The sequence below is a fragment of the Nycticebus coucang genome, chromosome 10 (assembly GCF_027406575.1).
Source record: "Nycticebus coucang isolate mNycCou1 chromosome 10, mNycCou1.pri, whole genome shotgun sequence".
Classification (NCBI taxonomy): domain Eukaryota; kingdom Metazoa; phylum Chordata; class Mammalia; order Primates; family Lorisidae; genus Nycticebus; species Nycticebus coucang.
This window is the reverse complement of record NC_069789.1, coordinates 88272809-88285561: the sequence shown is the minus strand read 5'-3', so window position 1 is coordinate 88285561 and position 12753 is coordinate 88272809. Positions and strand designations below refer to the sequence as shown.

The window sequence follows — 12753 nt, the reverse complement described above, 5'->3', positions numbered from 1 at the left end:
CTCAGTTTTCTTGAGGAAGGTTTCCAATGGTATAAATTTCACTCTTAGGACCACCTTTGCTGTATCCCACAGATTTTGATAATTTGTGTCTTCATTATCATTTTGTTCCAAAAATTTGGTGATTTCCTTCTTAATCTCATCTTTGACCCAGCTATCATTCAGCCTAAGATTATTTAGTTTGAGTATGAAGATTCCTGTTGCTGTTGAGTTCAACTTTTAATCTATAGTGGTCTAAGAAGAGACAAGGAATAATTTCTATTCTTTTAAATTTGCTGAGGTTAGACTTGTGTCCTTAGATATGATCAATTTTGGAGGATGATCTGTGGGCTGATAAGAAGAATGTATATTCAGTTTTATTAGGATGAAATGTTCTGTAGATGTCTGTTAAGTCCATTTGTTCTAGGGTCAGGTTTAAGTCTAATATTTCCTTGTTTAGTTTCTTCTTCTTCTTCTTCTTCTTCTTCTTCTTCTTCTTCTTCTTCTTCTTCTTCTTCTTCCTCTTCTTCCTCCTCCTCCTCCTCTTCTTCTTCCTCCTCTTCCTCCTCCTCTTCTTCTTCTTCTTCCTCTTCCTCTTCTTCCTCTTCTTCTTCTTCTTCTCCTCCTTCTTCTTCTCTTCCTTCTTCTCCTTCTCCTCCTCCTCCTCCTCCTTCTTCTTCTTCTTTCTTTCTTTCTTCCTTCTTTTTCTCCTTCTCCTTCTTCTCTTCTTCTCCTTTTTCTCCTCCTCCTCCTCCTCTTCTTCTTCTTCTTTTTCTCCTTCTCCTTCTTCTCCTCCTCCTCCTCCTCCTCCTCATCCTCTTTCTCCTCCTTCTTCTTCTTCGACAGTCTCACTATGTCACCCTTTGTAGAGCGCCTTGGAGTCACAGCTCACAGCAACCTCAAACTCCTGGGCTTAAGAGATTCTCTTGCCTCAGCCTCCAAAGTAACTGGGATTACAGGTGCCCACCATAATGCCTGGCTATTTTTGTTGTTGTTGTTGTTGTTGTTGCAGTTGTCATTGTTGTTTAGCAGGCCTAGGTGAGTTCAAATCCGCCAGCCTCAGTGTATGTGGCTAGCACCATAACCACTGTGCTATGAGCACCGAGCCATGTTTAGTTTCTTCTTGGAGAATCTATCCAAAACTATCAAAGGGGTGTTAAAATCTCCAACTATTATAGTACAGGAAGATACCAAGTTGTTCATATCAATTAGGGTTTGCTTTATAAATTAAGGAGCATTCTGGTAGGGTGCATAAATGTTAATTATCGAAATCTCTTCATTTGGGGTGTTTCCCTTGGCAAATATGTAGTGACCATCCTTATCTTTCTTTATCTTTGTTGGTTTAAAGTCAATTGTATCAGGCAGCACCTGTGGCTCAAAGGGGTAGGGTGCCGGCCCCATATGCCAGAGGTGGTGGGTTCAAACTTAGCCTCGGCCAAAAACTGCAAAAATAAAGTCAATTGTATCTTCAAATAAAATTGCAACCCCTACTTTTTTCTGATTTCCATTTGTCTGTATTATAGATGTCCATCCCTTCACCCTGAGTCTATTTTTATCCTTTAAGATAAGATGAGATTCTTGTATGCAGCAGATACATGGTCTGAGTTTAGGTATCCAGCCAACCTATGTGTCTTTAGAGGACAATTTAAACCATTCACATTAATGGAGAGAATTGATAAGCCTGGTAGTGTTTGGGATGTCATGTTTTTCAAATGTCTAGTGGACATTTTTGATCCTTTCACCACTGTGGAAGCTGGGTTTTGTTCAAAAAATTTTGAGTGAGTTTACTTTTGTAATGGAGCATTGTGCTAGTCATTGTGGAGGTCTGAGAATATCCTGGAGAGCTGGTTTAGTTATGACAAATTTCTTCAACATGTGTATATCATTAAAGTATTTGATTTCTCATAACAAATGAAACTCAGTTTAGCTGGCTACAGAATACTGGACTGAAAGTTGTTTTGTTTTAGGAGATTGAAGGTTGATGACCATCCTCTGCTGGCTTGATATGTTTCAGCTGAGAGATCTGCACTCATTCTGATATTTCTCCCTTTGTAGGTGATGCTTTTCTTACATCTGGCTGCTTGCAGAATTTTCTCCTTCATCTTAACTTTGGCAAAGTTAATCACAATGTGTCTAGGAGATGTTTTATTTGGATTGAGTCTTCTGGGGTTCTGAAACTGTCTACTATCTGAATTTCTGTATCTCTTCCAATGCTTGGGAAATTCTCCTCCATAATCTCTTGGAGTAGAGCATCTGTACCTTTAGGACCATCCTCTTCTCCTTCAGGAATTCCTATAAGATGAATGTTTGATCTTTTGGAGTGATCCCACAACTCTCTCAGAGAATGATCAGTTTTTGCTCTCCAATTGTCTGCCTCTTTGAGGTTTTGGGAACATTCAAAAGCTTTGTCTTCAATTTCAGAGATTCATTCTTCTGCCTGGTCAACTCTATTACTGAGGGATTCTACTATATTTTGGAGCTCCTTGAATAACTTTTTCATTTCCTTGAGCTCTGCTATCTCTTTTCTCATTATGTCCATATCTTTGGTGACTTTGTCTTTAAATTCATTAATTTCTTGAGACAACTTCAGAACTACTCTTTGGATTTCAATTTCTAACCTTTCTTCCATTCCATTTATCTTATTTGCCATCCATATTCTGAATTCTATTTCTGACAAATCAGCCATTTGTCTACGCATAGAGTCTTCAGTTGTATCTCCTTTGTCATTCCTTGGGAGGGTGATCTACTCTGGTTATTCATGTTGCCAGAGTTCTTCCATTGGTTCTGTACCATGTTTATTTTCCACTGTTTGGTTATTAGAACTGGTAGGGTGAGATTGAATTGGGGTTCCTAGGTAGTATAGATAATCAGCCCTTTACCAAAGCACTAGGCTTTGTAATTGTGGCTTATCTCCTACAACCTTACACAGGCCCCTTTCAGAGTTTTGGCCAGAGACTCTGAGGACCTACTTGGTGAGACAGTGCAAGCTGGCTCTGTTTTGAAATCAGCCAACCTCTATCCTATTCTAAGAAGTGACAGTATTAGGTTTAAATCTTGGCTGTGGAGAGATACAGACAGCTGTGGTGCCCTGCCCATCCCCCTTCAGTTCTTTTCCACTATAGAACTTCAAAGGTCAACCTCAGAGTGTCCCTAGGTGAAGAGAACCAGATATGAGTTCCATTCAAATTGTCTAGGGTAGTACAAACCCTGCTCAACAGAGAGGGATCCAAGGGTCTCCAACAGCACAATTAGAGCCAGGAGTCCATGCCTCTACCTGCCAGACTCAGTCCACACTGGTGTCCACATATCTGTTTGCCAGCCCAGTTGGAGCCAGGGGACCATGCCCCCACCCACCAGCCTCAGTCCACACCTGGCAAGTTGGAGTGGGGACCAGCCCCACCCCCCCAAACTCAGTCCACACTAGTCAACCACTCTCCCACTTGCAGGTGCTGTCAGAGCCAGAGGGTTCTGCACCCCCCCCCCACCAGACACAGCCCGAGGGTCAACACCACCAATGGCTGGGCAAAGTCATAACCAGGGGACTGCTCCTCCTCCTGTGAAGCGTCCCTTTCTTCCCACACCCTCTTTTTTCCCCACTAGTCACAGATTCCATCCTGATGATCGGTGGTCCACACTATGCCCACATCTCTCAGGAAAAGAACAAACACTCTGCACTCTGCAGGGGGAAGAACTTCAGACTGCCATGTGAGGGGGGAAGGGTAGACTGGGAGTTTGGAATTGTAGGGGGAAATATTTGTTCAATTTTATGCCCAGTGGGATGGTGTCTAGGTTCCTAAGTGGGACCTTCCTGGTGAAAGAGATCTGGTGTTTAGCAGCTCTCTCCAATAGGTAAAATGTTCTCTGCTCACTGGCAGAGCGACTGCAGCAGGCCTCCCACTTGGGGGAGGTGTCTCCTGTCCTCTACTCCATAGGCTTTGTACCTATAATTCGTTTTCTTAAATGCTCTTCCTTGGAGTCACAGCTTGCTGAACTTCTTTCTTGGCTCAGCTCCCCACCTTTGGCTTCATAGAGTCTGATTCTGTCCAGTTTTTCTCCCTCTGTTCAGGAGCCTCTGCCAAGGGTTGCTACTAGTCAGCCATCTTTGACATTTGTCCATTTCAACCACATTTTCAAATGTATTATCATGAAGTTATTCATAATGTCTTCTAATAATTTTTTTGATCTCAGTTTTCTGTGTTAATGTTCAATTTTTTTCAATTCCAGATATTACTTGTGCTCTCTGTCTCTCTCTGAGCAATATTAACAAAGGTTCTTCAACTCTTTCTTTTTCACTGAACCAGATTTTGGTATTGTTGTGCCTATTGTTCCTTTATTTTTGACATCCTTGCTTTACTCCAGTATTTTTTTCTACTTTCTTTGATTACTCAGTTGTTATTTTTCTAACTTCTTAAGTTAAATGCTTTGCTTATTGATTTTTAATATATTTTTATATTCTAATAAACACATTGAACCTAGAATTCAATTTTAGTTGTGTCCCACAGATTATGACATACAATGATCCTATTGTCATTTAATTATTTCTTAATTTCTATTATATCTTCTGCGACCAACAAATGATTTTAAAATGGTTCTTGTTGCCAAAATTATAGAGGATTTTCAGTTATATTTTTGTTACTACTTTCTTTTTTTTTTTTTTTATTGTTGGGGATTCATTGAGGGTACAATAAGCCAGTTTACATTCATTGCAATTGTTAGGCAAAGTCCCTCTTGCAATCATGTCTTGCCCCCATAAAGTGTGACACACACCATGTTACTACTTTCTAATTCTATTTTGTTGTGGTCACAGACCAAAGAGTACATGCTACTGATTCTTTGATATCTGTTGAGACTTCCATGATGGCCCAATAAAAGATCAATATTTTAAAACATGAGCATGAAGAAAATAAATACTCTTTATTTCCTGAAGATCGCTGTTTTTTTTAATTTCCTAACATGACCATGTATTATATTTGTAATCTGAAAAAATAATTACAAAATCTAAAAAGCTAATTAGATAATAATTGCTAAAAGCTAATAAATTTTCAACAGAAAGAGATAATTTATTACACACTATGTGCCAAGCACTACAATATCTATATTTGTTATTTAATTCTCATAATGCCCTCAAGAAAAACACAATTATTATCCCCATTTTACAGGTGAAAAAAGAGACTAAAAAATCAAGTAACTTGCCAAGCTCCATAGCTAATAAATAGTGAAGTCTGTGTTCTAAAATACTATGCTACACAACATCAACATTGATATATTTACATGTATACATACATACATGCTCATATATGTATACATATATAATATATGTAAAGTATAAAGAAGGCCATCAAATTTATTCAACCTTAAAGATTGTATGTGGCATCTTTAGATAGTCATAAGTTATAATAATGAGAAAAAAAATACCTCTGGCAGTTTTTCCATTCAGATTCACACCATATTTTGCCAAAGCTCTAATAACATTACTTTGCCCAGCCATGCAAGCTGCATACAGCAAATTTCTCCCAACGATGTCTTCTTCCAAGAGTAGCTCCATGGCCTGTTCATGGTGAGGATTCTCGGGATCCTCAAAAATCTTTTGCAAACCTTCTACATCCCCTGTGAGAGCAGGTTGTAAGAGAGGATTCGTAGCACCTCTTTCCTCTGGTTCTTGGGCTTCTTCTTCTTCATCTTCTCCTTGCTGTGAAAAAAACATTGATTTTTCTGAACTCACTGACTCTTGGGGTCCTTCTGACTCCATTAACTCCAAAAATACCTAAGATTTAAAGAAAAGCAATAGAAGTCTACTCAAATAAGTATTTATTTATTTATTTGCTCAGTCAACTAACAATATAGATGGAATGAAAATTAACTACTTGAAAATAATTATAAAATACTTCAGCCAATCAATAAAGTTATTATTGTGCACCCATGATGAGTAAATACACTGTCTGATTTGGAAAGTGTCTGGATGCTAGGACTTCTGTTGAGGAAATTCCCCAGTATACATGCCAAGACCCTGATTCCACCCATAGTGATAGAATACTCTTTTTAAAAAGGCTGAGATTGCATCAGAAGTCTGAACTTGATTCTGTAGGCAATTGGTGGTGGGTAGCCAAAGGTTTTAGTGCTGAAAACCAAGCATGTTTCAAGATTGATCTGACAATGCTGGGTAACATATTTTAGAGATATTAGAAGAATAAGAGACTAGAGGCAAAAAAGAAAAACCAATTAGACAATTATTGTAAAGATCTGAATTAGTGGGAATAAGCACTTTAATTATTCACTCATACAATTCGTTATTTACTGAATTCCATCCTATCTGCCAGGCATTGTGTCAAGCCCTGAGGATTCAACAAAATAGAAAAGATCAAAAAAAAAAAAAATAGAAAAGATCCTTCCCATCATTAAGCTTATATTTCAGTGTTTGGACACAGTTAATACAATGAGATAATTTTAGATTGTGGTGTTTCAAAGGAAATAAACATGGTGAAAAGATAGGAAGTAACAAAGAAGTGAAGAGAAAAAAACTTGAAGTAGGAAAGTTAAGGAGAGATACTGAAGTAGGAATGAAGAGAAAAACAAAGACAATAAAGACCTTGGCAAAACTGAACAACGTTCTAAAACAGGAATAAAAGGCCAGATAGAAAATATTTTAGGCTTGTGAGCCCTACTATCTCTATTGCAACTACTCAACCCTGCAGCTGTGGCATGAAAGTAGTCATAGACAATACACAAATGAATGAGTGGAGCTCTATTTAAAGTAAAGTTTATTCACAAAACTATGGTCTATGGGTGGTGGCCCACAGGCAATTGTTTTCTGACCCTGTTCTTAAGGAATAACAGTCAATAGAGTGCTGAAAGAACACAGTCATTTAGTTCCATAGTGAAGTAAAAAAAAAGAAATGGGCTAATAGTGGAAAGGCAATTGTGATATAAATCTTAAATTAGTAGAACGGTAGAACCTTCTCTATTAATTAATCTCATTAATCTCTTCCTTTTATAAATGTGCAAAATACTTGTAAGCTGTTAAAAGTTTGGAATTCTTTGATTGTAAATAATAGAAAAGCTAAATAAGACTGACTCTTAAAAAGTATGAGATTCTGCAGGTGAAGTTTACTAAGCGTAGAGTATAAGGGTTTGAACACAATAATTAAGAAAATGCCATGAAGGCTATGTTAACCAGTTCAGTGAAAATATTTCAGACTGTATATGGAACCAGCACATTGTACCTCATGATCACATTATTGTACACAGCTATGATTTAATTAAAAAAAAAAAAAGTATGAGATTCTTTTCCAACATAACAAGAAATGTAAAGATGGAGATGGTTTAGCAGCTTAAAAATACAGACCCAAGGCTCAGCACTTGTAGCTCAACAGCTAGGGTGCCAGCGACACACACCGGGGCTGGCAGGTTCGAACCCGGGCAGGGTCTGCCAAACAACAATGGTGACTACAACGAAAAAATAGCCAGGCATTGTGATGGGCTGTGGTCCCAGCTACTTGGGAGGCTGAGGCAAGAGAATCACTTAAGCCCAAGAGTTTGAGGTTGCTGTGATCTGTGATGCCACAGCATTCTACTGAGGGCAACATAGTGAGACTGTCTCAAAATACATTATATATATCCAAGCTCTATCATTCTGTTCCATCATACTCAGTGTTATAAGACTTTCATCTTCATGACTCTTGTCTCATGGTGATAAGATAGCTGTCATTACTCCTGCTATTGTCTATTCACTTATTTTAGGAAGCCAAGGGAATCCCCCAGAGGATATCAATTCCTTCAATCTCTTAAGAAGAAAGCAAAACAAAATCTCTCCTAACGAGTCTCAGCAAGCTTCTAGTTATATCTCAAAGACCAGACTTTAAGAAAAGGGGGGAGGGGAAAGCAAATTTCTCAATTTTCCAGCCCCTATAATGGAAGAATAAAGGTAAATGAGGCTAGGAATGGGAGTTGAGTTAGCCAATCATTCATGACCTCACCATAACATTGGGTCCAAAACTTATCTTTGAAATTATTCAGTTCAATTTCTTCATTTTACTGAAGAAATAGAGAAGAAATTTGTAACCGTTCTATTTGTCTGACATTCAACTTTACACACACACACACACAAGAATACCCCTTCTCAGTTTTAGAGAATTTTTCTAATGGAAGATAAAGCTAACTTCTCACTATACAAGACAAAGGCAAGATCCTCTTTGTCTCCCTCTTAGCACAAACCTGCAGCAGGCACATGACTTAGATTCAGCCAGTCAACTGCTCAATCCCATGATCTTGACTCTTAAACAAGGACATGATGCTAGATGAAGGACTTTCATAACAAAAGACAGAAGCATTTTGCTGGTCAAAGTTCCTGCTATGAGAACATGCTCTGGTCAGACCCTCCGGAGTTGCCCTGGATTGCTCATGTCCACCCTCCCACTGCCATGTGGGCCTTTGATATAGTACTCAGATGCAGACCACTAGTTGTCTTCCCCCAAATCTAATTTTTCCTTCTTTCGAAATAGTATCCCATACTTTTTTCTTCTCAGTCTCTCTTGCAACATAGTGTAGCCATATGTCCAAATGATAGATAAGCTGATGGCATGAGCCATTCTTCTTCTTTTTTTAATATAAATTATCTAGGGTGTAAGTAAGTAATTTTCTACTCTACAGAGTAGAAGTAGAGTACAGACAGATTATTCCACATCTACAGGATCAGTCTGATCCAGGTTAATTCAGAGATTTAAAGACAAACTATACCAAACCCAGAAATATGAATCAGGCCAGACTACTCAAAGCTTCTCTTAATATACCCTTGAAAGGAGCTTAATTTCCCTATTAGCCCAGAATCAATATGATTAGGGTAGCAGTTCTCAAATTCTTTGATCCCAAATCTCTTTACAGACTTAAAGATTGACAACTCCAAAGAATTTTGTTTATATGGGTTATAGCTATCAATATTTTCATACTAGAAATTGAAACTGAGAAATATTCATTTCTCTTAAAAAAATCATATGTTAACATAAAAAGATAGTTTATGAAAATAAATAGGATTGAAAAAGGTTGAGTAAGGGAGAATTTGCTCTGTCTGTCTTCAAGGTAAGACATAAGTTTTCTTCTGCCTACAGGTCAGGCTTGGACTGGAACTTTCACCATTCACTCTCCTGTTTCTTAGTCCCTTAGACTCAGGTGGGCACTATTCCAACAGCTCTCCTGGGTCTTGGGCTTGCCCACTGCAGATGCTGAGACTTTCCAGCCTCCATACTCACATGAGCCAATCTTTATAGTAAATAATCTTATTTATTCATATACATAATTGTCCCTCAATATCCATGGAGAACTGATTCCAGGACTCCTAAGTAACCAAAATTTACGGATGCTCAAGTCCCTTAAATAAAATGATGTAGTATTTGCACATACCTTAAGCACATCCTCCCATATACATTATGTCATCTGTAGATTACTTATAACTAATATGATATAAATTGTACATAAATAGTAGTTATACTGTATTATTTAGGGAATAATGGCAATAAAAATCCTGTACATGTTTAGTACAAACACAATCATCCATTCTTTTTTGAATACAGATATTTTCAGTCCACAGTGTTTAAGATTCTGAACATACCCCAATACAGAAGTACAACTATACAGAAGTACAACTATATATATGTATCATATGGGTTCTGTTTCTCTAGAAAATTCTCACTAATACAATTAGCATTTTAGAAAACTTATGGTGGCCATATGTCAGCCATTGTGACATTAACAGTTTCCCAATGCTAATCTGATAAGATCAGTGGTGAACCAAAGTGGGTTTTTTTTTAACATTTTAACATGAAATATGTCAACATTTGGAAAATCAGTATAACTAAAGGAACTAAAATTGCCGGTGACTTCTTTACTGTTCTATAAGGTCTGCTTCACTCCCCACTATTTTCCATGATGTTACAAAATCAGGCATGGGTAAAGGATCCACTCAAACTATAAGACAGACCAATAGATTCTACAGTAATACAGTAACACTTTGATCCATTCAAAGTATAAGACAGACCAATAAATTTTAGGGTAACATAGTCCATCAATATGGCTTCAGGCTCCACATTGCAACTAGCCAGGTTTTAAGAAATTACCACTTGTTGGCCAAGTGCAGTGGCTCAGGCCTATAATCCTAGTACTCTGGGAAACCAAGGCTGGTAGACTGCTTGAGCTCAAGAATTCAAGACCAGCCTGAGCAAGAGTGAGAGCTGCCTCTACAAAAAACAGAAAACTTATCCAGGTGTAGTGGTGCATGCCTGTAGCCACAGCTACTTGGGAGACTGAGATAAGAGTTGAGGTTACTGTGAGCTATGATGCTACAGCACTCTACCCAGGGTGACAGAGTGAGACATTATCTTTAAAATTTAAAAAAAAAAAAAAAAGGAAGGAAGGAACCAAACTACCACTTGTCAAATTATAGTATAGTCACAAAGAAAACTATGCATAATTTTCTGAAAAAGATATTAAAATACTGCTTCCTTTTCCAACTCTATCTCTATATGAGGAGGAATTTTCTTTATACATTTCAATTAAAACAACATTTTGCAATAGACAGACTGCAGAAGACATGAAGACTCCTTGTCTCCTATTAAACCAAAAATTAAAAACATTTCAGAAATGTAAAACAATACTACTTTCTTTTGTTTTAGAAAATAGTTATTTTCCCTAAGAAATATGTGATCCTTTTGTTCTAGAAAATAGTTATTTTCCCTAAGAAATATGTGATTTATGTTAACATGTGAGCTTCTATTTGTTATTTTTTTAATTAATAAACATATTTTAAAAATTCTCAGTTTAATTTCTAATTCTTGCCATATTTCCAATACTTACTATATTGATAGATTAACCCACATACAGGAAAGTTCTTTGGGATCAATACTTTTTAAGAATATAAAGCAGTCCTGAGACCAAAAAGTTTGAGATCTACAAATAATCAAGCCTACCACCACCGGCTCACCCACAGAGCTGAAGGGACGTAGTGGCAGGAGATCAGTGCTACTAGGTGAGCCAGGGAGCATGGAGAGCCCAGGAAAGCCACTGAGTTTTGACCAAACTGGGAGAGCACTGTGCACAGACACAAAGGCCAAAGGTCATACCCAAGAACACCAAGGTGCAGAAGTACCCAGTATACCAGGAACAACACCCCAAGAGGCCAGGAATGGCAAAGGGACCCAGACACTTCCCCATAACTGATTTCGTGAGCCATCCATATGCATCCATGTACCCAGGGCACTATCTCAACGACAGAATCAGAAAAGTGATCTTAGAACTCAAACATTTTTATATAAAGAGAAATTAAATGCTAGCTAAAGAAATCAATTATGGATTGAGCTCAACTTTAAAACCAATTGGGCTTTACATTATTTGTTTCCTAATGATAAGTGAATGCTCGTGAAAGAAAACTAGATCATAGGCAAAAATAAATTACATTTTCCTTGTCCACAAAAGGAGTCAAAATTGTAACCCAGCCACATATAACCAAAGTTGCATGGAGAATAGGAGCGCAGAGAGGGCAGAAGGGAAGCTAGAGATATGAAGGTAGAATGGCACAGCTTTGATTCCCTTATTTATCAATCATGCAATTTTTCTGAAATGAGACTAGCACCTGCTCTGCCTTACTAAATGAGTGTGGGAAAACAAGTCCATAAACTTTTTTTAACTATAGAATATGAATGTTTCTGAGGCTGCTAAGGCACCAATAGTAAAAAAATCACACGGGTCACGGTCTCTACCCCATAGGCCTTCACAGTCTGGTGGGGAAGACATAAGCAAATCAGCAGTGACAGAGTGAGATAGGGATATAAGGGAAGGGAGGAGTGCTTTGAGAGCAGAGGATGATGTACATTCCACTCCAGGTACCAGAAGGTCTTCCCAGAAGAAGTTGACACTTCAGTATTAAAGAGTAGGGGTCTTTTCAAGAGGTGAAAAGGACAATCCAGTTAATGGGAATGGTATAAACAAAGGTCAGATAGAGGAAGAGTTCCTGCAGGACCTTTTAAGCCCGCTGAATTTTTTTCTTCACAAAAACGTGAAGGACCACAGGGGCAACCCCGGGCACAGAGGTTAAACAAAGGGAAGGCCTGAGGAACAGGATAGAAAGCGCGGCAGCCTAGCCGCGGGATCCAGGAGGTTCCCCAGACACGGCCCCAGTCACTTCTGGGCACCGGAGTTCCCCAGGTGGGCTGAATCTCCTGGGGACCTTCTGGGATCCCGGGAGGATACTCGCTGGACAAAGCTCGGGGCATAAGCAGCGCCTGACGACGCCGCACTTGAAGCCCACCCCCCTCCGGCCCCCTCCGGAGCAGCCTGGACGGAAGGCGTCCGTTTTCCCGCTCCCACCCCTCCTCGATGGCCCACCCCAGCCCTCGGCGCGGGGACCCCAGACTCACCGCTCCCCGGCCCGCTTCCGCGGTTACCATGGCGACCGCGCACCCGGCGCGCTGCAGCGCCTCCCCCCGCGCCGCGCTGCCGGATGCGCGCGGAGGTCAAGGTCGCGAAGGTGAGGAAGCGGGACTGGGAAAATATTTCATCAAAAGTGATTAAAATTGCTGTGCTCGGATGGGGGCGTGCAATTTTTTTCTTTGTTTCGTAAATTTCTACAACATGGACTATATTTTAAAATTTAAGAAGTAAAATTTAAACTTAACGTGCACATGGGTTGTGCGTCCATCTTAGTGTTATAACTCTGCCCTTATTTGGAAGAATTTTCTGGAAAGATGAGGCTGCGTTTTAAAAACTACAAAAGGTGGTGGTTATAATAGACAA

The 12753-nt window shown here is 39.1% G+C and overlaps 1 protein-coding gene across 1 annotated transcript in view; it reads right to left on the bottom strand.

The window, feature by feature from the left end:
* ANKRD45 (ankyrin repeat domain 45) overlaps positions 1 to 12431 on the bottom strand; it is a 45140-nt gene extending 32709 nt beyond the window's left edge. The window contains exons 1-2 of the mRNA XM_053606320.1: positions 12378 to 12431; positions 5392 to 5740 (exon numbers count right to left, since the gene is read on the bottom strand). Coding sequence (XP_053462295.1) covers positions 5392 to 5740; positions 12378 to 12407 — 379 coding nt within the window. The 5' untranslated portion in view covers positions 12408 to 12431. The remainder of the gene's footprint in view (positions 1 to 5391; positions 5741 to 12377) is intronic.
* Between the last annotated feature and the right edge of the window lie 322 nt (positions 12432 to 12753).